Below are 24,680 nucleotides of genomic sequence, written 5' to 3' on the forward strand. Positions count from 1 at the left end.
CATGATAGAAACCTTCGGTAGGAACAAAATATGAATTTAATTCAGATTTATGTGAAGAGAAAATGCAAGCACTCACCTTCAAAAAGTACAGTCATGGGCAATGGACAGGAATGCTCAGTTTTCAATAGGTGAGGCCAGATTTAGTTCTAGAATTTTAGTACCAATTCAAACATCTTTCTATAAGCTCTCACGACCAATACCATTGACCTAAGGCTGTCTGACCCTTATCCTTGTCTTTGTATATTAAACGTAGATAGAACACAGAATATACCAAAAGGGCGTTTAGTTTCCTGTTATTCTCTAACATTGATTGTCATGGTTTTACTGTTGTAACAGTACCTTCCTACTACTATATATCCCTTCATTTCTAACTGAAGTAGTATAAAACTTATTCTAAAAGAAATTAGTTCATTTCTGAGTTGCATAAATTTGCAAGGGTGAGAGCCCTTTAGGCTTTTCCAGTCAGTATCTTTACAAACCAGCTGTTTGTGGAAAGGATACCATATAAATGCTGGCAGGAAGTACATACTGGAAATGCCACACGTCCTCAGAAATAATAGCATAACTTCAGTGCTCTTAGCTGAATGTATCTTGCAGCTCAATAAAATATATTAACTCTAAACCAGCTTAGCTGAATTGTGAAGGAAAAATACAAAAAAAAATTATTTTACCCCCAAAAGAATATGGAGAAGGAAAAAGAAATTATGAGGCATGTTTAATAGCAAGGTAACATCTGAGGCAGAAATGTCTTTTTCAAAACTATGAGACAATGTACTCACCCCCATCTCAAGATGATTTGAGGAACTATAAGGTTGGCATGTGTGCAAATGTATAAAGGCTAAAGGATTTTCCAGGAATTTCTAGTGTAAAATTTAGAAGGAGAAAATAGCCATATAAGGTGAAATTAAATTCCATTCAACACCATTTTTAAACCTGATTTCAATGAAATGAGAATGTCAATCTTAACTTTTTGGTGGGAATTATGTTATCTAGCCTATTCTGTTTGAAAGTCAGCTAAAAGTTGTCTGAATTTATATGCTGAGAGCATGCAAAAAATGGTTACAATAAAAATAAGTGATTGCTGTTTATCACTATTCATACTTGGTGACATACATAATGCTTTTCTTTTCCAGAGAGAGATCTGGCTAGCCAGGTTTATTAATATAATCAAACATTGACATGGTACTGGTTTCAAGCCAAACAGAACTGAACTTCTCTGAAGCGAATGATTTGATCACTTTGTTTCAGTGGATTAACTAAAAGTAAAAAAGACTTCATTTGATTATAATTAAACATAAAATAGATACACAGCAGATTATCAGATTTTTCCAATCAATGTTGTCATTTACCTGGTGCCCAGTAAATAAAAAGCTTCCAGTTAAGAAAGGTTTCCAAACGTCTGCAAGCTAGATAACACAATTTTATGGTAATTTTACACTATTATTGTTAGGATCTGAGTCCTTTAAGATGCTGTCAATTGAACATCCTTCTCAACCTTTTTTAGGCAAAGTAAATGACATGTCTTCAAGTTCTGAATATTCAAATATGTGGCCTGAATCCAAGAACTCATTCTCTCATTTTGTGCTCTATATAACTTTATCTATATAATTGAATAATTATGAAGTTTGTATTCTGAGCATTCTTGTGTTCTCATTAGATATCCTTCTGTGTCTTGCTTGCTCATTCATGTGGTTTATTACACCATGTCATTGTATTATGTATTAAAGCCACAGTGCTGGAACTGAATTCGCATGGACAAATCCCCAGCACCCCTTAGAGAGTCTCACTGACTTCCCTGAGCCTTTGCATTGGCAGTATCATATCCCAATCCAAATGTCAGATTCAATTGCAAGGGCAAAACCTGAGGTTATAAGATAAAACCGCAGCTTCAGAGAAGAGACTGTCCTTAGGAATTTTATTTTCATCATTGGGTATGAGCAAGGAAGAGACAGGAAAATATGTCTAGCCATGAACTCACAAGAATGCTCGGTGGGGGAGCTTTGGGAAGCTAATGGAGGTGGCTTTAGCTGAATAGGATCTTGCTGCAGTTGATGGAGAGAGAAAATCTCTGCTGGAGGTGATAGCACCAGCATTAGGCTTTTATTCTGATTCACTATCTGCAGGAGTTTAATTTCTTTGCTGACTGTGTTGGGAGCCCAGGGACACTAGCCAGCTAATTTAGCTGTCCAAGTTAAGCACCTGAAGTCAGATAATGTGAAATTTTATTATGCCTTCCTCCATGACTGTCCATTCTCTCAAACAAAACACAGGACAAGTTAGATCACTGGTTGTTACGGATATATGTATGTAAATAACATTAAATGGAAGGCACTGTTACTAATCCTGTGCATCCTCCATCGCTCATGGACCACTGTGTTCCTCCTTTCCTCTCAGCTTCAAAAATCAGTCATACAGCTCCTGTGACTGACCTCCCCCAGTGCTCGTCCTGAGGGCTAGGTCGTCTGCTTCAGTGTTACCCATTTAAGTTAGAGCACTTTAATCTTCAGTATCTAGGCTTAGAAACCTGAATTCCTTTAAGCTACTCAGCAGGTGGATGTTATAGTTGCTCTGCAGGACAGTTTTGTATATCTTCCTGTAATCAAAGGAGTACAGTTTAATTTGTAAGTGTAGAGACTTTCTTACTTTTTATGTTACAGCTGTGAAGGTATTCCATATGCTTTCAAAGCATTTCTCTACAGTTAAATGGCTTTATCATTGCTCTGTGAATGGAACAACTGTCTCATAAATACTTATTAAAGAGTTGTAAGAAGCCAAGTTGACTAAATAAAAGTTAGAACCATAAAATGTTTGTATTTTATTATTTAGTCTTTTTCTGTATTCACTAATCTGTGGAAACAAAGTTTAGAACAATAAAACTCTTTCGAAATTTGACCTGTTAGAAGTATCTGTTTTTTTCCCCTCTTCTTCAGATTATAAAAATCTTGTTGGAGGTAGATAATTTAGAACTGGGAATGAATGTATTTGAAATGCTGTTTCTCTGGTCAGTAGCAAGGAACATATTTGAAAACTGTACTTGATAGTGAAGAAAGTTGTAACCCACATGATTGTTCTTCAGTTAAAAATAAAGCATTGTCTAATGAAATAGTTCTATACAAAAGGTGGGCATGAGATTATAACTAGAATTATGCATCAGTGGGTTTAGAGCAGCTTACTCTCAGGTGAAGAATACAAGAGGTTTCAGAGGAAGAGGTAGGAAGGAGGGAAGACAGAAGAGAAGAATACACAGAAGACAAAATAAAATGTAGGGGCAGACAGCGAGGGATCGGACAAGACAGAGTTAAGGAGCCGAAGGCCATGGGCTGAATAGATAGCAGTATGGGAACATAGGGAGTAACCACACGGAATGAGGGAGTGATGATGGGAACATGACCTTCAGGAAGGTATAACGTGGCGCTTGCAAGGAGAATAGAAAGAACTGTAAATCACTGTGGGAAAGTACCGATCCGGGCTAGAGCTTATATAAAGGTCTTGCTTGCTTGAATAAAGTTGATTCTGATCCAGCACATCGGAGTCCGTGAATCAGACCGCCACAACAATACAGTACAAAACCCCTTTTGTCTTTGCATCCCAGGACCCAGGAAGCATACCCAACTCCCAAGAAAGAGATTCCAAAATCCTGGTGAAAATTTTTGTTTGCTGTACAGTTCATACAGCACAACACTATGCAAAGATGCTAAAGTGAGTCCTGAAAGCAATATAAATACTTCTGTAAAGCTGCACTCAAGTTAATGAGTCCTGCTAAAGATTCAGATGCTGTGAGTTCATTCACATAAGAATGCAAGATCAGCAGAACAGCCATATGGAGTCAGACCTATGGTCTGTCTGGCCCAAGATCCCATTTTCAAGAGTGGCAAAGAGCAGATTTCTAGGTAAGATTATACCAAAGCAAGCACAGAGTGATGTTTCCTTAGCATATACTACAAGCTTCCAGAAATTTGCAGTTCAGGGACTTCTGGAGCCAGAGCTGATATCTTTGTGTTTAACAGCCATTAATGTGTATTTCATCCTTTAATCTGTCTAGTCACTTTTTAATTCATACAAATTTTATTAGTACGCCAGAATTCTGCATGCAGTATCATGGTGTTGTGACTCTGCTATACTGCTCTGATTTTGAAGCTAGCCTTGTTGACTGCTGTTTGGAGTCCTTTGCACTGCACACTACACTAAGAGTGCCTAACAGTGATAGACTGAGCACAGGCTATTGATTATACAGTGACATGACAGTCAGACTCTCTCATTCCTTTTGAGAGTCTGAAGATTTGATGATTTTTCATGTCTACTGGTTCTTCAAATGAGGCAAAAGGCAACTTTCAAGGTATACCTTGAAACAGAGGAACATATTCAGACATTGGAGATGAGAGCGAGAAAAGGAAACAAATCTTCCTCCAGAAGTAATTTAATTATCTAAATAGTTCTGAGTATTCAAACTCAAAAGGTTATAACACATTTTGCTTGTCATCGATATTTTATTTGTTTTTGTTTTGAGAATAGCTTTTACAAAACAACAGTAACTCAGTACCAAATGTTTCATCATGAGTTGGAGCATTCAACATGCCCTCAAACCCCCATCTCTCAGCTTGGGGGAGAGTGCCTTAATTACCCAGCAATAGGCTCAGTTGTGACTGCACTTGTCTGTAGCTACCCACTTTACAGAAAAGAACTATTGTGGCAGGGAAAGTAAAGGGCAATGAGCGTTACCTTTTGTCTAAAGATTAAGGCACTCTTATGGGTTCTCCATAACCCTGGAGGGTCCCTCAGAGATAGTCTTGGGTAATGTACAAAATCTGGTTTTAGAGCAGGAGCGGAAATCTAGAAACTCCTGATGTCTCAGACAAGTGCTGCAGGGTCATGCTCACTCTGGTGCTCTGTCAATTCTTTCAAGGACAGCAGAAAAGCTTCAAAGGAGAAAAGGAATATGTTCCTCTCCTTCCCACTCAGAGTATGAGTAGTTGGTACCCTGAAAGTTAGAACATTCTTCTATGATTTAGGTTAAACCTCCTCTGGTAGAGGTGCGGATTGAATTTTTAATAATTCCCAATCTTTCTTTCTTTCTTTCTTTTTTTTTTTTTAATGGATAGCAATCATTTTTGGGTGGGATTTAGGCTACTGAATCATTTTGTCTTTTTATTCCTTATTACCTTGAAAGTCTTCCAAACACTGGAAGCACCTGCAGTTTTAGGGCATGCAAATGTAAGAACAGTTCATAGTGAAACTCAGATGAGTTCTCAGTGAAAGAACAGCCTCTGACCTAGATCCAGCCCAGTTACTTTGACACCAAGGTTTGTTCTTTTTGTAGAGCCAAAATAGGATTTCAACTGCAAAGCTCCTTTGCTTCGTGCTGTCACTTCCTAATAAAATAATTCACAGCTTTACATGGTATTTGATGAAGGACTGCAATTTACCAGAATGCAAGCTGGCCTCTTGAGGGCTCAGGTATTTAGTAAATTAATTTTCATGAAGAACTATATGCTAACCAGAGGTAGCCTAAACTCTCAAAGGCATCTGATTAGGAAACATATTGAAAAACTGGCAAGAAAAGTGTTGCCTTTAATACCAGCTAACTGGAGAAGAACTCCTAAGATCTTAAAAACAGCACTGAATCTGTGCCTTAAAAACTACATTACTTAAAAGGAAAATAGAATATCATAAAAATTATTTTGTTAGATTAAAGAGAAAATTATTAAATTTGCCTATGAGATACAAAACATCAACTTGCCTTGGAAAGAATCTATTTTTTAAAACATAATGTAGTAAACTGGAACTCCCTGAATCCTAGTTGCAACTCATGCTGATTCTCTGTGTGAAAGTAGCACTGATTCACCTTGATTCATTTTTAAGTGGATTATAGCATATTCAGACCCTGTGTAGACACATTTGGTTTTATGATTAAATTGTATTAGTAATCTACAATTAAATATATTTTTTTAATTTCTAAGGTAAAAATACTTACAAAGAAAGATTATTTTGCCTGAATATGTATGTATATAAAACAAAGATGAAAGCACTTCTAGAGAAATCAGATAGCAGACTTTGAATATTTTGAGATGTTCTTAGTGACACAGCGTTGTGATATTAGAATTTTGTGTATATGTGTTTATTTGTTTATCTACCTTTCAGCTGGTGTATCAACAGTTTTCCTGACCTTTTCCTATTAATAGACTTTTCTGCAACTTCCTAAGCTAGTAGTTTTCTTCATTGCTTTTACATAGCTTCAAAATTACTTTGATTCACGGAGAATGGTGATAGCACTCAGAATGTCAAATGTCCACTCTCAAAAACATTTTAATTTCAGTTGTCATTTTATTATTTGGGATCAGAGCTTCACATAATCTGCTGTCTAGTCTGAGTTGTTAATGGAATACAAGAGATGCAATTCCTTCTGCTGAGTTCCTTTTTCTAAATTGGTTGTAAATATTGTTGATGACAATGGAAATTCTACTTTATACTTCTTACTAAAGCAGCATACTGTGGAGTCACGAGTCAGGTTTATGTCACTTCACTCCTTCCGCTGTCTCCCAGAACTGTGCTATATTAAGCTCACATTATCATCTGCCTATTCTTGACTATCAGATAACTACTGCTGAAAATTCAAAGCTTTTCTCGGTGGCTGCATTATAAAAGCATTTCATAAATGGCTGGATTCCGTGCTCAGGGCTTGTTAAGTAAACAGATACATCTCCTTTCACCAACTGAATATAGCACAGTAAAAGATATGGTGTCTTCAATGCACTCAGAATTTTTAAATCTCTTGAACAGTGTTATTTCATGTTATTTCAATTTCTCATCCAAAAGATTTCCTGCAGGATTTACATATTCTTACATTAGATGCGCCATTGTTTTGACTCTTTTTTTTCTTTTCTTGTAATAAAGTATTACATCTCTGGGATGCAGCTCTTGTTTGCAAAGCAAAACTATGTTTAATGAAAACTTGGAGATGTACTTATTTTTATAATCACTTATAATAAAACCTTTTGGGATCTTTTAGGAAAGTTTCTGGTTCTTCCTTTCTATATTATCACCTCGGTGGACAATGTGTTTCTTTTCCAGTCAGTCTCTTGTTTAAAGCAATGACCCTAAGTTTATTTCAAGATCAAAAAATAGTGTGATGTAAACTTCATCAAACTTTGAGTGAGAGGAAGCAAAAAGCCAAATGTCTTCATCAGGTTATTACATTATTTGATAAATGTCGAAAACCAGATCTCGAAGAGCAAAGTGCAGCCTAGAATGCTGTTGCATCATCTCCAGTTTCAATGATCAGAATTTGTAAAAACTTTTTTTCGATATTATGTAATTAATGAAATTCATTTGAAGGGGGGGAGGGGTGCTTTCCAATGATAGTAAATGTTACTAAAAAGTATCCCACCTACTAGGAAGTTTGAAAATGGATGTATACAAAAACAGTTACAACTGATGAACAGGGCCTAGAGCATTTAAAAGTTCGTATTGCAGAAGCAGTTAGTATTCAGAGTGCTTAAACAAACTGAAATACAACCTTTTTTAAAAATAGTCAATCTGCTTCACTGCCTTCCGATCTCACTTTTCGTGCAGAAGGGTCTGAGAGAAAGGAAGAGGGACATTTTGGAAGATTCCTTTGCTAGTATTTGTGTCTCAGTTTGTCACTGACTCATAGACATAGGGGCTATATTAATGCTAGTAAATTAAATATGCCCAAGTCTCTTTTCTCTCATGGAGGCCATTTGAATCCATAGCCTGCTTCCATACAATTGAACTTTCTTAGTTACCGAGAGAAGATGGCCTCAAGTGAACTGCTAAATGGGAGTCATCCGTGACCTAACGTGCCTAACCTGGGAGTGCTAACTCTCATGCTGTGCCCAGGAATGGTTTTGGAGAGTATTAATAGATCTAGCACAAAACCACAACTTTCTGAAAAGTTACAAGAACAAACAAACAAGTTCTAGTGCAGGAGAATGTTTCTTACCACCGTTAAATTTGCTGTTAAATTTTCACATGGGAAAAATAGAAGTATCCTGTGCTTTTACCATTTTATTTTAAACTTTATAAAAGCTTCGTAACAGATTCTTTAAAAACTCTTATTAAAGTAATCCTTTCTGGAATAGAATATTATTTTAAATAGGATTCATGCATCAAGAATTTTCTTCTGTAGTCTTCTGGGTTCAGTTAGGAAAGGAAATGTCCAGATACAAGGATGAATCAGAGAGAGCTGATTCATGGAGAAAAAAATAGGAAAAGTATTTTTTCCCATAAGGTTTAATTTATTATTTTGAAACTTTGTAGGCATTTCTGATTGTACCTCTGATTATATCTGTGAAAAGAGAGCAGTACTGAGCAATGTACAGGGAAGCCTCCCCTATACGCCTGTAAGCATATGAATGTCTTCTCGTATGGGCTGTCCTTTTGAATGTAATTGACCTATTCACATGAACACAGTAAGTCATATATATGCGCAAGACCAGGCTGTGTGCATAAGCCAAATATTTGCACTTCTGTTGCTATTTATGAATTACCACACTGCTTCCACAAAGAAAATTATTATTCCTTACTACAAAAAGGTAGATAGATAGATCACAGGTAGATATTCTTGCTGCTTGTTTTTAATGAGGGAAGGTGTTGGGGGATAAATATTCAATTTTTTCTGTATCCGGAAAAATAATCAAAAGAACAACAGAGATCTGTTATGATAATGTGCTTTTGTTTGATGGCTAGTGCCAAAGACATAGCACCAAAACATGAATAAGCTGTAATGACAGCAAAGTCTTGTAACAACTCTCAAAAAAGTAAATATAAAATATTTAGTCATTGCTCCTTCAGTCAGACCTCTTTTTTTCTGAAAGGCAATGTCAAACACTTTTTAATTTTTTTGTCTCCATGTTGGTCTTGAAAGTATATGCTGAGTCACTTGCACCATCTGCTATCTGTGCAAGTATCAGCAGAGAGAAATGTTGAGAAGCTTCTGCAGACATCTGCTCATTCCATTGAGCTTAACAATTCAGATTTTTTTTTCCTTAAATCATATGTACATACACACTTCCTAAAATATATGCTTCTTCCTGGCACTTCTTAAGATTTTTAGAATAACAGCAGAATTTTTAGCCTCCCAAGTCTGATTCCACCTTGCCTTTGTCTATATTTTAAAAAACAACAGGAGAGTCTAAGTAGTAATAGCTGTGATAAGGAATATAGGTTCGGCACGGTAGTAGATTCACCAATTCATAAGTTTTGAAGCAATGAACACTGCAAAACTTCTCCATTGGCTGACTTGATTATTCATTGTGATATTCAAACAACTTCTTTGGAAGTTGAAATATATAGGTAGTATTTTGGCGTCATTTGTTGTGTGAGATTACAGTGTCTTTCTAAGGTATTGTAAAAAGCCAGAGGCAGTAAATTATGTAACTGATTGAAGAACAAGTATGTAAGCTGTTTATCTGTATCAATACATATATATATATATGAATGTTGAAATGACAGATTTTGCATAAGGACCTGATTCTAGTCTGATGTTAGTGTTACACATATATTACTGCTAATGGACATAACTGCTATTCTGAAACGTAAGGGAGCAGATTCCGTATTTGTAGACATGTAGATGGCAAACCCAGAACATTCTGGGGTCAGTAGAGGCTCTGTGGAAAGCTAAGTGTAACAGTTGGGAAGATTTGGCCAGGGAAGTTAGCTGATGTAGGATTTGATAAGAAACACAGTTTCTTGCCCCTATCAGCTCCCAAGTAGGCTTGGTATTACTTGATCAACACCATGCCAGGGGCCTTGCTAGCAGTACATCCAGTTACAGAGCTTAGAAATGTTCTCTGATACTTTTTATTTTACTAGTGCAGACACAGACTCTCTATATCCTGCCAAGATTAGCATCTATCCCCTTCAGATCTCACTCATTTTCATGAGAACCCAGTGGACTTTGCTGGACGTGTGCCATTGATAGCAAGGAAAGGTCTCTGGGGTAGGGAAGGGCTACTTCCCCATTCCAGCTGCAGGTCTGTGAAGGAGAATCGGAAATCTGGGTTCAGGATCATTTCGTTCCCAAGTGAGTCTTTGCCCCAGAACTGTAAAGCATGCCCCTGTGGACTGAGCGGAGAGTCTGTGACACGTGCAGCTACTGTGATGTGAAAGGAGAAAGGAACCCAGTCAAAATTTGGAAACCACTAGCGTCCCTGCGATAGCTTCCTTGTTACATGATTTTTAAATCGACTTGTATCTCAGTGCAAGGGTATGGCTGAGGGAAGATAAGCTGTGCCTGAGGGAATAACTGCAATGTAGGAGTAGAATTGATTAGTCTGACAATAACAAAAATCTCCTAGTAATAACCTCCATAGATTCCAGTAACATAGAAACCCTTTCTTAATCCAACTGAGAAAAATAATTTGCCTTTTCTTTTTGCCCTTTAAAAGGTCTCATTTGGCCTTTTGGGGATTTATTTTTTATGACCTAAAAAGTTAATGTTACAAGAAGGTATTTTGTAACAAGTTTATGTGAAATTATGAGGTAAAAGATAACGTCCTCCAGTCAGGGAAGAGGCTTGGAAAGAGACCCTTAAAACTAAAGAATGCCCTGTGATTGATGTATTCTTTAGGATAACTGCTAAATTAATGCATATACTTACAAAACTAATTGCAAATGATCAGTGATTGTTGCTTCTGCAAATGTGAGGATTTCTTAATGTCATCAAGCTAGATTATATAATCAATCCTTGGATAAACAGCTTTGGTATTTCTCACAATTACGGTCTTTAATAGTTTTTCCAAATTAACGTCATTTCATTTAAAACATTTTAAACCGATTACTGCTAATCTGGAACCAGTGATCAACCCGTTGTCAACTAAGAAATTAAATGCCCTTTTTTACAGAATAGTTGGATTTCTTTTTCATCTCGTAGACTCTTTTTTTTAATCTATACATTGGAAATATGACCATTTAGGGAGATGTTTAGTATACAACATATTTACGTAATAAATATTAATATTTAAAAGTTATGTTAAAGAAAAGCTGAATACATAAACATAGCAGTCTTTATTTCATAAGATGGGTTTTAAGCAATTCAAGGATATTATCTGTGAATGCATTATGTAAAAATTGCCTTATGAGGCAAGTGCAAAAATGCTTCATAATGAAAATATATCTCTGTGCTAGTAACAGAGAAATGGTAACACCTCACTTTCATATAGCAAAGAGCAGCACGTTGGAGTCCAGTTGTGGAAAATTCCAACCTGTCACATTGAACAAAGTTAAAGTTGCTCTTGCCAAACGCTTAGGTTATACAATGCAAACTGAAAAATACTGAAATAATTGTTATTCTGATTTTTATATTGTAAAATTGGTAGTAGCATACATGATTTATAGAATTTGGCATTAGAAACAATGTTCCTTTTAAGTTATTTCAATACTTCAGCTAAATCAGTGAAAAAAAAAGTAAATACTGAAATTTGTACCCTTCAATGAAAAAACAAATAAATACTGATTTTTTTACCCTTCACAACAGTATTCATTCAGCATCACATTTCTAAAAATCCCCATAGAAACTAAAAAGATCAGCATATGAGACTGATTCTATTATTAGGGAAAAAAAGAAATCAAAAACATTGACAAATATTTTCAGCAACAAAATCCCCAGACAAATCCAAGCTGAATTTAAAGGATTTGTCAGTCCTTTTCTCCAGGTCTTTTTCTCCTTCTGCTAAGCCCTTTCTATCCATCTCAGGACCATATACTCTCAGATGTCTGAAATGTGATTAGCCTATACTGAGATAGTATCTAATGCTGACCGTGTAACAAAATGGCCATTTGAGATGGCCCCAACTTCCAGTCTGGATTCAGATGTAATTCATGACTCTGGGTTTTGGGATCCTACTGAATTATACATATAGGTGGATATATAGTTGAACATACATCCATTTATTTGGTTGTACAAGTAGCCTATTTTGCCCAGTTTGGTGTACATAAAGCTGTAACTGTCATCTGCACCGAATTGGGTATGGTTCTGTAACAATTCCCGTATTAATTACTTTCATCCAAAACAGACTGATATCTGGAAGGACAGCTGGAAGGAAAGCCCTTCAAAATACACTATACTTGGATCACTATAAAGGTACTTTCCTAGGAGATAGGGGACCTGGACTAAAATACCTGCACTGACCTTGACAGAGAGGAGGTTTTGTGTACTCCATCTGGGTGTCTGAATCCCAAACTGGAGATTTTTAAGGGAAGCATCTCCAGTTCTTCCATTTTCTGAGTATTTTTTACAACTCCAGAACAAGAGGAAATTTATTTCCTCATTACCCCATGAAACCTCTACCACTCCCAACAGTTTCAGCTTAATCTAACGTAATTCTTTTTGTTGGTACAGACACTGAAAACTGTTCCTTAGCAGCAACACAAGTTTCCTTTATAACGCCAGAAGCAGTCCACAAATCTGAAAAGCTTATAAACTTAGAAAATGAAACAAATGTAAACAGAGGAATCATTGATTTGTAAATTATTATATCAGTGAATAAATATTAACTTTGTTGTCTGCAATCCAAGAATTGTTAGCTTATTCCCTGTTACCAGTTATTTTAGATGATAGGGGTCTAGAAAAAGCATTGGATTAGATGAAAAGAGCAAGAGTAGTTAGCATGCTTGGCATTTAAGATGGCAAGAGAGAAAGCCTGAAGCTCTTTGAGAAATGAAAAAAATATGAGCAATGCTTTTATGGATGGAAGAGAGATACAAATACTGATATTTTATATAAAAATGTGATTTTGAGATTTGTTTATGTATACAAGATTGTTATTTTTTTGTCCTGTATATTATATATATACATATATATACCATAGTAGGTAACTGTTTAATACTATTAATGTTATCTTTCTTCACTTCGTTTCTGAAATTATTCTTCGTTCTCTGTGATAAATACTGTGTTTTCTCATGTACATTGTGTGCCTCCAAGCACAATTTGTTTTCCTGGGCAATGGGTGATAAACAGCAATAAAACTGTTCCCATTTCATTCCTTTGGCAAGGAAAATAGAAAAAAAAAAATCTAACAAGGACTCCCAGGGCTTTTTGGAATGTGTTAAAATGTCTGCTTTTCTCTGGGAACAGCCCCTTTGACTGACTCTGTAAAGCTAAAGGAGGATGTTGACAAGACCTTTGCAGTTTTAAAAGCCTGTGGATGAGCTGCAGAGTCCTTCTAATCTCCTGGAAAGAATCCAAAGGGGCGGCTAAATATCAAGAGTGCAGGACCCAGGAATTTACCTGCTCTTTTGAGACGTTTCACAAACGGCAGCTATGAACATGGGTTGAACGTGAAGAATGCACAGAGTTCTTTTGAATTGAGGTGTTTCTGGTATAAAAAAGATAGTACAAGAACAGGATATACAGACAAACAACAAATAGCATTACAGCAATTAACAAATGCAAATTCAGGGAGGGTTTTTTATCTCCTTGGGAAGTGAAGCAGCTGATAAGATGAAATATGGTTGTGTGTTAAAATGGACAACTCTTTCAAGAGAATGAAATGGGGCCAAAGGACTATGTTAATACATATTAAAACAAAGTGCCACCTTCACACACTTTATAAGTCTGCATGCTCAGCTCTTTCTAATCCTCCTGCCTTGGACTATAAAATAAAATTGACCTTTAGCCTCCTTGTAATTAGGTTAACACACAAGTTTAAGAATACAGTCATGTATTAAAAATAGTCAATTTTATTTCATATCACTGTGCTTAGTACTATCTAACAGAATCTCTGATGCTTTATCTAGCAATTAATTTACAAGGAATATCTCTTCTCATGCACAGAGGATACATTACCAGACTGTTCCTTCAAAGCCAGTAATCTAAATTCCTACTGTATAGGTGCAGAAATACTTTTTCCTTCAGCTGCTTGCTGGCTCAGTCACTTGTCTCTTTTCTTGCAGAATGATTCCTGGGGAAAGCAGTACTCCTATGCACTCTTCAAAGCCATGAGCCATATGCTCTGCATTGGTTATGGAGCCCGCGCCCCTGTCAGCATGTCCGATCTCTGGATAACCATGTTGAGTATGATTGTGGGGGCTACCTGTTATGCCATGTTTGTTGGTCACGCGACTGCCCTAATTCAGTCTCTGGATTCTTCACGACGACAATACCAAGAGAAGGTAATTCTTTTTAATGCAACCTTTTGAAGTTTTGAAATAGATTAATGAGATGTTTTAGATGTGGAAAAAGCTTTACAATTTTGCATGAAATAATCTAGTAGCATCTGAAACCTGCAGCAAATTTCACTGAACGTGAAATAATTCAGAGAACCCTATGGTCTAAATGTATTCCTGCATGAACCTACATGTGTCGCATGCACTGAATGAAATGTTGCATGTGAAGCTTGCTTTAAGTTCTGTAAAATCTGACATAGAAACTCCATCTCATGGTCCAGACTGTGCTTCACTCCGTAGGTACTTCAGCTAAGTGGCTTGAATGAGGAACATGAACGAGGTAACTTGGGTTTGTCTATAGAGGTTGCTGTCATTCCTTTGGACTGCAATATAGGCATAAACTTGTCATAAGAATCGCCTTTAAATGAGGACCAGGCCTGATCAATTAGTGTTGCCTGGAAATACCTTAGAGAAGACTTTATTTGCCTTATCATAATATTGTTTATATTATCATCCACAATGTGCTAGGCTGTCTCCAAGGTCTGAAGAACACTAGTCTAAAAAGCACTCAGCCAAAAGATGGAAAAGTAGTGATAGTTTAGGGGAAGAAAGAAGCAGAGAGTTCTTTAAGAAAGAGAAAAAAAATTAGTTTGTTAGATTCCTTGTAAGCATGAGTGGAATTAAAAAGACATAAATGGGTACAGAGAACCTTCTGGAAGGAGCACAAAGATGCACTAATAATTAACACTATCAATTCTCTGAACAAAGGCAGAGGCAAGTGGGGATGGACTTATGAAACCAGGTGCTGATGATGGGAATGGTGGTATAAGGAAGAAGGGATGAGAATGAAACTCAGCAAAGGACAATAAGGATGTGCAGAGTTACTGAGGTGCTTAAAAGAAGCTAAAATTGGATGTTACAGTAAAGGGGACCTGGAGAGGACATGCCAGGAGAGAGGTCAGCTGAACAAACTAGTAAAATCAGAGAGTTCAAATGAGAGTTCAAATCAGCAAGAAACATGGCCTGAGCAACAATATTTGGCACGCATCTAAAAGGGAGTCCCGCAAAGGCAAATTGGGCAGAAATCCCAGTGTGATGTGACACAAGCCTGGGGGAGAAACCTGGCAAGAAGTATGCAGAGGAGAGGGTGACCCTTGCATGTGCTGCAGATGAAGAGGAATGGCCTGGATTTGACGGGTAGGAAAAAGGGAAAAATCCAAAAGGACCTGAGAGTAGAAAGGATTGTGGTGTTTTCTTTACAGGCAGGCAAGGGGAAGGGCAGACAAGAGTGTATCAGAGAAGAGTTTACATTCAGTGCTGTTAAGCTGAAGTTGCAGAAAGACAACTGGAGGCAGTATCTCAGAGACAGGGAGAGATAAGGGATGTGCTAAAATGCCAGTAACAGAAAAATTAGCCAATAGTTAACACATTAATCTCATGGCTGTTTAAAACAGAAGATTGCAAACACAGAGTTATCTTGAATGATAAGTGAAGATGAGAGGTTTAGAAGGAGAGGGTGAGTGCACATTAAAACCTCTAGAAATCTGAGTTTTGTCAGTGGCCGTGTGAAACCTCCTGATCCCTTTCAGTGTAAAATCAAGGGGCTAATCCTGCTAAGTGATTTAATCTAACTGGCTTGTTGGGACTACTCACGGGGTCTGTTCTGCCATCTCAGAGGGAAGCAATTTTATCAGAATGGGATATGTATCAGGAGCTGTGGGACACAAACAACTTAACCATAATAGAAAACATAAAGAAGTAAACCTTAGATCTGGTGTAACTGCTATTTCATTAGAGGTTAGGACCAACATAGGTACACACACATACGCAGACATATGAAATCAGCATCAGCCTGAAAGCTCGTCATATTAGTTATCCTCAGGCCTTCCTGGCTGCGCTGTAGTATCACAATGTTCTTTCCTAAAAAATCTGCCTGGATACTGGCATGGTTACCTGAAAAATTCAAAGGGCATTGCTATTTTCAACATTTAGTTCAAGAGAGAATCTAAGAAAAAGAAATCCATAAGCAGGGGGAAGTTTTTTATAGGTATAAGTATTTTATTTGAATTTCTAATTCATAGGTACATTTATTTCTAAATACTGATGATACAGTACTCATTATTCTCAAAAAATATTTATTTGTTGATATGGTAAGTTAGTTGATACATACATTTTAGAGTTTCAGGAATATTGTAAACATATACAAATATTCATATATTTAAAACTGTTAAGTAAAGTCAGTTTCACTTAGGAATTGTTGTGTAAGTTAAAATCCAGGGAGCAGTCAAGTGCTATTGCATTTCTCATGTTTTCATATAACAGCAAACAAAGCATTATATTTTTTATTCTGTTTTTTTTTTTGCACACATTTTATTAAACAGAGCGTGGAAATGTCTGGTATTTTTTACTTCCTTCAGTTCTGAACATTTACATTCTCTTTGTTTTCACTTCTTATCTACCATTGGTTTCCTGAGATTGTAGTCCAAAGCCTAACATGGCATCGCCATTCAGAATGAAAGAAATGAGCCAGAAATTGCATGTTTCTATTCTACAGAAAAATGTTTCTCTGTCATTCTGGCTGCCTTTTGCATGGTGATTATTATGTGCTAGGGCTAAGGCATGCTGTAATTAAAGAAAATTTTCTGCTGATTTCTGAGGCTCTGAAATCATTTGTATGGTATCTGTATAGTATATACTATAGTATACAACAACTATACTGACATGTTTGCATGTTCTTGCCTGTTACTTTATCAGAATTTAATCATATATTTTGAAATAAATCTATGACTGTAGTCTAAGAATTATGAAACCGTTACTATATACTGCTAAATAGTATTGCTAATACTTCTAATAATGTTTCTTTACTTTGCAAATTAGACAAATCGTTATTTCAAAGATCAGTTTATGCTACCCACTTTGTCAGCATATTTTCTGAATTACTGACAGATAAAAAAAGCTTGTATTTCACTTAACAGAAACTTGAAAAAAAGGTAAATTGAATCTTCAACCACAAATTTCAGATTTTTTACTATAAATATAAAAATGTATTTTGGCTTAGTGCATTGCTTTCTCTTCTCCTGGAATTCAAAATTGGAGAAATCAGGAGAGAGTGACTTGATTAGTTTTTTGGGGCTTATCATCATCTTTTTTTGCTGGTCTTATATAGCATTGTGTATTTCAAAGATCCATAGCATGGATTGCTAGAGAATGTAGAATGACACCAGAGAGAGGATGTTCTTAGATTCCCTTCTGGGTCAGATCATGCCAAAATCTTATTCTCTTTTTTTTTCCAACTGATTCTTCTGCTGCAGCTAACATGACATTTCATAAATGTATCTGTAGTACTCAACTATGAAAGGATAGTTCTGGTGCTTCTTGAAATGCAAGTAGCTTGCAGTGACATATTTGCTGAAAACACTACATCTTCCCTGTTCAGATCCTTCCAAAGCTCAGGATATGCAAAACTAGAACAAGCATTACAATTCAAAATGGAAGAAATAAACGCAAGAAAACAAGAAAGAGTTTTTGTTAAGCCAAATATGCCAAACAGAATCCAAGAGCACCAACTAAGAATTTTACCTGTGCCAAGCATTGCATGCTGAGAGAAATCCAAGTATGGTTAAGAAAGCTCATATTACTCCACTGGGTTTACTGTTTTGGGCCTAAGATGTAATTTGTCAGAAAAAATTAACAGTGATTATTAGCTGCCAAATGCTGAGGGGGGGACAATAAAATCATATACCAAGAACTGCTACAAAAAAGTACAGAGTGCTACATTCTGCTCACTTTGAGAAACACTTCACAGATTTTTCCAGTGAAGTGAATGGAAATATTCTTGGAGAAAAAATACCTGTCAGAGTGAATAAATATGTCAGAACTTGGTTCCAGTGAATGAAGTGCCAGTGCGTGACAGAGGAGAAAGACATGTCCAAGCCAGGTGTACTCAATCCATATTCCCTTTTCAATAAAAAAATCTGATAGAACATTCTACCTTATAAAAGGACAGAAAAAAATCAATGGCATGTTAGCACTCTCATTCCCCAATCTCTGATATAAACCAGAGATGGATGTGGTAGTAAATAGAAGCAATATTTTAATAATAATTCCTTTGACTTTTTCTAATATGCAGAAAGTCACAGGCAGCATCTGAAAAAAATGTTTGCCTCTGTTAAGGTAACATTTGAAAAAATCCTGAAATGCATGTGCAGAATTTGTTAACCAAGTACTGTAAAACAAAGCAGCCAAATAAACAGTCACTTGACAAGGAGTTGAAGATCATTAGTAAAATAACTCTTCATTTGGATGTTTATAGTTTTTAATAAGAAAATGATCATCTAATGCTTTGGATACTGTTGAATAAGCTTGACAAAGATTGGTTAAAATTTCTTTTGTTCCAGTCTGTCGTAGTAGCACAAAAGGTCCAGGAATTAAGTCATAAAAAAATGAATAGATTTGTAATAGCATACAGATTGTATCATATTCAAAGAGATTTTACAATTGGCTTGATAAAATGATAGCTATTAAATCCATTTTCATTATGCTGTCATTTATATATTTTGATATTTCTTTATTGGTAAGCAAGTCTAACAACCACGCAAGGTTTCAAAAATAGAATAAACAGATAAAGCAATTTTACCAGTTGCAAGTAGCAAAAAGGCACAAAATTTATCCATATGCATATTGTGGGAAATGGAAAAAATTACAACGGTCTCCATAGAGGGGATGCTGTCCTACTCTTAGGAAGATATGTTAAATCATTATTAAAGATGAGGAAGTATTCTGGACTTGACATCAACTCTAAATATCCCAAAGGACAGCTTCTAACCCTATCCTAAGGTTTTAGCTTATCTTTTAATTTATGGCTTTTTAGCACATCTTCTATTAAATCAGTCACTAGACTCAAAGAGAGCTGATCTTTTTAGATCTCAAAGAGAGAAAAAGATCTAAAAAATACTCTTCTACAGAGAAAAAGCAATAATTGCATGCAAAGATAATTTAAAAGCAACTTACTAATTGGTGTTGGGTATTTTTACATAGCATAGTGATTTGAAGCACAGATTGCTCATTTTTAATTTTCTTTTTTAACATCCAAAGATATGTTTACAAATGAATAACATAGGGTTAAGGCAGGAAGTCAGTTTTAGATTTTGCAGCACGAGGGTTTGCACCAGCTTTTCAAGTCTGCCCCTCACAGCTCGGATCTGGATGTCTAAATTCTGTGTATCGTGGATGGGGAGAGACAGACCCTCCACAATTCACGCACAAGAGCCAGCAAGCTCGGTGAGCTGGTCTGGAGGAGCAATGGCTGACGCGTATTTCCATTTCCCTCGTTTTACCCCACGCCTTCCCCTCCGTGAGGCTGAGGCACATACTCCAGGCAGCTTATGCAGTTACATGTCTGAGCTCCTTCTCTCAAAATGGCAAGGAGGGATCACCTTTCGTTTCAGAGGCAGCCAGAAGAGCAGATGGCGTTTCCTCCCCTGCCGGTGTATCGCCCTGGGAAGAGAAAACTCTTCCCAGAAGCAGCAAAAGCAGGTTCAGAGCCGACAGCCGCCTGAGTGGTTCAAACGGGAGTACGTCCCTACCGCCACATGCCAGGCTTTCTGTGCTGCCACAAGATGAAACAGATGGAAAGGAAAGTGAAAAGGAGACTCCTCGCCTCACCTCACCTTCCCTCACCTCATCTCACCCATTCAAACTGCACTGCTTTACCCAAAGCACGAAAGATTCACTGTGCCCGAGGGGGTTAAGGTGACGTGACTCTGCAGGGGACAGCACGCGTCCTGCCCCACTTCCAAGGGGACATTTATAAGTGGTTCCTAGGAAGCTCAGAGGCAGTGCTGGCAGCAGGGACAAAACCGTAGTTTCCCTTTTCTCAGACGAAAACCTTAAATGCCAAGATGGAGAGTCCTGCTTCTTTCTCTCTCTGCTCCATGAGTTTAGTGTGCAGCAGAGAGGGCCAAAGGCAGTGAAGGGCACTCTGCATGAACTACGATTTGGTATCCTAACACTCACCTGGGTGGTGATGTCTCTGCATTTTCTTATGAACAAAAGAACAAGTCTTCCATGTCTTCCTCAGTTTCGGTCACTTTGTGGTTAAAGACAGGGTGCAGCAAGATAGACATCAGGCCCTTGATATGCCCATTAGCCCTTTGATACCTAGGAGACTTTTCTGGAAAATTGTAGACGTCTATAAATATCAGGGACTTACAGATCAGCAGGAGTTCAGGAAGTGGCAGTTCCGGTATTAGGTCATGATGCAAACGTGTAGAAAGGGAAGAGCGGTGACAAATAACAGGACCACATCACTGTTTAACTAGGCTTGTACCCAGTTTTGGTACATTTCTTTATTTATATACATATACCTATGTACGTGTGTGTGTGTGTGTGTGTGTGTGTGAGGTTTTGTCTTCCCTTCCTTGTTGGAGTCCAGAGATGGATAAAATGGAGTGACTGTGAGGCAGATAACATAAAGCAGAATTTCTGATGCCTACATTTTTTATGTACCATTCATGAATTAAGAGTCCTTGAATTTCTAGTTGTTCTGGTATTTTTGAATAAACTGCAGACATGTAAGCAACAAAGAGAGCATAACTTGCATTTTAGACATCCAGATGAAGTTGCAATACTGGAGTTTTAACATGTAATATGTGGATCTGATCTGACAAGCAAAGATTCCCAAGAAATACTGGTTTGCTTAATAAGTTTGGTTGCTTTTCATGCTTTTTACATTTTTTTTGAAATGGAGCTCTTGCTTTTCTGTTGCTGCACATGGTCTTAGGAAAGCCTGAAAATAGTGTAACACAAAATTGTTCTCTGATTGGTCTCAACTCCTTTTCTTTACTTAACAATAGCACATTTTCACTTATACAGCATAATTTCAGCAATAGGTCATGTCATGTTCAGATTGCTGGAGCAGGTGAGCCGTTTTGAAGATAAATCTTATCTCTTCTGTTCAGTTGTGCTATAGTATATATGCCACCCCAAATAAAATTATTTATTTTGGAGAATGAAGGATAGTTTACTGTGACTCACAAGAAAAAAAAAGGGTGTATTTGTGAAATCTTGTCACTGAATATCAGCTTATAATTTTGCAAACTTTTATAAAATCTCAATAGCTTGCACAAATTTATATCATATTTAGCTTCATCACAGTGTGATATTTTAAATAGTAAGCAATTTTTCATCAGTGTTATGAGTGATCAAATACAAGAATTGTTAAAAGTTTCCTATAGCCTCATACCTTCAGGAATAACTGAGTGTTGACTGTGCCAAGAGCATTATGGTTATCATAAGACTGAGAAGAGGAAAGTTCACTATTATTCCCTAAATACTTAGGAAAAAATTATTGCATGAGCCAATATTTTGGGCTTGTTTCTGGTAGTGATAATTCTTGGCCTTTGTGATTTTATTGGGAAATTCAGAGGGTTTTCTAGTTAGAAAAGAATCTGGAAGTCTTGACTTTTGGATTATTTGTATCCAATGCACTATATCATCTGATGCTGCTTTTGTGACCATCAGATGTCAGGGTGCTAAATGAATATAGTCTTCCTGTCTTCTATGAGCATCATTAATCCTCGTAGAATGCACTGAGATTTCTTAGATTAGAGCAAAGTATTAAAATATATTTGGTACATGTAGAATTACAAAACATACCAAAAGAAAATGCACAAAAGGCTGCAGTTCAGAAAAATACAACCATTTCAGATATTCTGTTTCAAAGGATGCATCCTGGTATTTAAAAGAGTATGCTTATATCACTTGTAGATGTGTTAATTCTTCTGTTTGTGTGTATCCTTTTAAATATTTTGAAGCATAATTAAGACCATCATGAACTCAACCCTCTGACATATGTAAACATAGCTACTAGAGCTCAAGCGCAGAGAGAGGCCTGTTCGTTGAATGTGAAAATGTTGGCTGTGTCAGCATAGGGCCTTTACTAGCATCACTTGCTTTCTCTTTCTGTCAGTCCATCTCAGTAATTTTCATTTATTATAATTATGTGAATTTTTGCTGGGCATAGTTGTGATAATTAATTTGACCTTAACCTTCTGAAGATTTGAAATAAGAACATCAATAGATATTATTCCAGCAAGTAAGGACAGAATACCATCCCTCCTGCCACTGCCCAAATGCTAATCAGAAGTTATTTATCTTTAAAAACACAGTGATAACAAAACAAGTGATAACAAAATAAATGCATCTGTTTCTTTCCAATGGAACTGAATAGTACACTCTGTTAGAGGGAAAGGCTTTAAGAAAGGAATATAAACCTATCAGAATGTTCTTACTACTTTGGTCTCCTGTTTTGTCCAGATTCTTCATTATTGTGTTTCAGCTTCTCATTACACTCAACCTTGCTGGGGTAATCAGTTTGGCTGTTTTTGCCTTGTATCTTTAAAACGGCAATTGTTTCCTCCCAATAGCATGTACTGTGCAAGCCAAGTGCTATCCATCGGGCTGCATCATACCTGTGCCAAACTGTAATAGACTCCCACTGCTTCTAAAATGACAGATGGGACTTACTTTGATTTATTGCTGTGTTGTGGGTAATTTACCTATAAAGTGTTCTGCTGTCTTGCATTATGAATTAGGTTTCTAACAGTTTTCCATAAGAAAATGCAGAGCAAGCTCATTACAATTTCAGCCGTGTGCATGATGACTATATAAAGTTAGCTCTGAAGATAGGAAGTTATACCAGAGTCAGATTTTATGAACAACCAGCTTTCTTTTTGCAGTAATTATCATAAGGTAGGTTACATATTAAAAAAAAAAAGAAAAAAGAAAAACCAAAGCAAACGCCAAGGAACTAACTTTTGTTTTTCAAAGTCTGTGTTAGCATATAGCACAAATTACCTTTTAACAGGAGAAGACTGTGTGATTCACACCAGATGGAGGTAACTGGTAGCAATTATCCCAGTTACACTAGAATGATTCTGCTTGTGTCCTGTATGTGTAGAAGGAAATAACACTCAATATTATATAATATAATATTACAGGTGAGAAAATAATCCTTGCTATGCCAGTTCTTTTGTTACCTTTGTCTTGTAGGGGAAGAAGCGAAGAAATAAAGATTAATTACTTTTCTCTTCTACTTTTAAATCATAATTCTCTCCCTACCTCACCCTGTTTCCTGAGCTCTGAGTAATTAAAGCTCCAGCACATCTGCCTTAAAAACACTGTCATTTGTATAACCAAGACATGCAATATAAATTTATAAAGATTATGGAGTGCACAGGATAATAGTAGGAATGAAACCTTTTCTCTACAAAAGAATGCTTTACAGAGTCCTCTAGATTCTTATGTATGCTAAATTGTTAGATTTGTACAAGTGGTTAGTAACCTTGAAAAAACAGTGTAAGAAAAATTTAAGAAGCCTCTATTGAGAGTCAGTACTAAATATAAAAGTAAAATGTTTTTGTCTCCATGTGTTTTCATAATATTCCATAGATTTACCTTTTCCAGCAGATTGCTGTAACTGAAAATCAACCAATCCTTTAGAACATATTTTTGTCCACAGTGAATATTTATTAAAAGCATAATGAAAGTAGATCTTTTCATAAAAGTGCACAATACATTGAATTAGCATTGCACCGTTCTGGGATAGGAAAATGACATTTTCACATAACCATTTATATAATTTTTTTTTTTTTTTAAAGTATTTCTTCATTGACTGTTTTTTGTTATAGGCAGAGCTGGCCAGACATATTTGTTCCCTGCAGAACTGGATGAAAACATAAAAATCATGTTATATTGTTTCATAGAAAATTTTTAAATGAAAAATGAAAGCGATTCTTTGTGTGTTTTTATTACACATTTAATAGGAACTGATAACCAGAGTTCAATGGAGTTAATTCTTCTGATTAAGATACCTCCCAACCTTTTCTGCTTCCTCGACATTTTTTTTTTCTTTTCCCAGCATAAGCATTTCTTCTGACTTTGGTGAGACTTAAAGAGGTGGATAATAGGAAAGGATGATCACCTGGCAGAATAATCTCTCTCTTTTTTGATGCTTCACTCTTGTCCAGCACCAAGACTTTTTCAGTATTTGTTTGGGTAGCATCAAGCTGCCCTCAGCAGATGAACACAGACCTCAGCAAGGAGCACCACCAGCGCCAGAGGCAGTCCAGAAGGCTAATGCAAAGGAAAATCGAGACAGTGCAAAGAGATGATCAGTGTAATAGGCATGTGTCTAGTAGTAGGGAGCGTCTGTGACTGTTTCCAGTGGTATGACTGCGAGGGAAAAGGGTGCTAAAAAGTAGCAGGAGCCAAAGACTATGTGAAGTGGAAAGAGTGGAGGGATGGAGAGAGGAAAGAACTGGCAGCTGCAGCAGGGGAGAGGCAGTCAGGTTATTTTGAGGGAGAATTGTGATAGAAGTAGGCGCTTGTAATGGAGGACTTACTGATGGGCAATGAATTCATTTCCTGAGGAAAGCCTCAGACTGGGTAGTACTTCCTTATCTGGAAGAAATGCAGAAATGATTTGGTATGTCCTCTGTTTTTTTGTGGAAAGGGGCACAGACGAGCCTTTTATTTCCATCTGCGTTTCCCTCACT

General features: G+C 36.7%; 1 protein-coding gene across 1 annotated transcript in view; it reads left to right on the forward strand.

Annotated features, from left to right (window-relative positions):
• Positions 1-24,680, forward strand: part of LOC112984010 (potassium/sodium hyperpolarization-activated cyclic nucleotide-gated channel 1) — a 208,519-nt gene that overhangs the window by 117,622 nt on the left and 66,217 nt on the right. The window contains exon 4 of the mRNA XM_064501737.1: positions 13,912-14,130. Within this exon, the coding sequence (XP_064357807.1) occupies positions 13,912-14,130 (219 nt within the window). The remainder of the gene's footprint in view (positions 1-13,911; positions 14,131-24,680) is intronic.

This window comes from Dromaius novaehollandiae, chromosome Z, assembly GCF_036370855.1.
Source record: "Dromaius novaehollandiae isolate bDroNov1 chromosome Z, bDroNov1.hap1, whole genome shotgun sequence".
Taxonomy (NCBI): Eukaryota; Metazoa; Chordata; class Aves; order Casuariiformes; family Dromaiidae; genus Dromaius; species Dromaius novaehollandiae.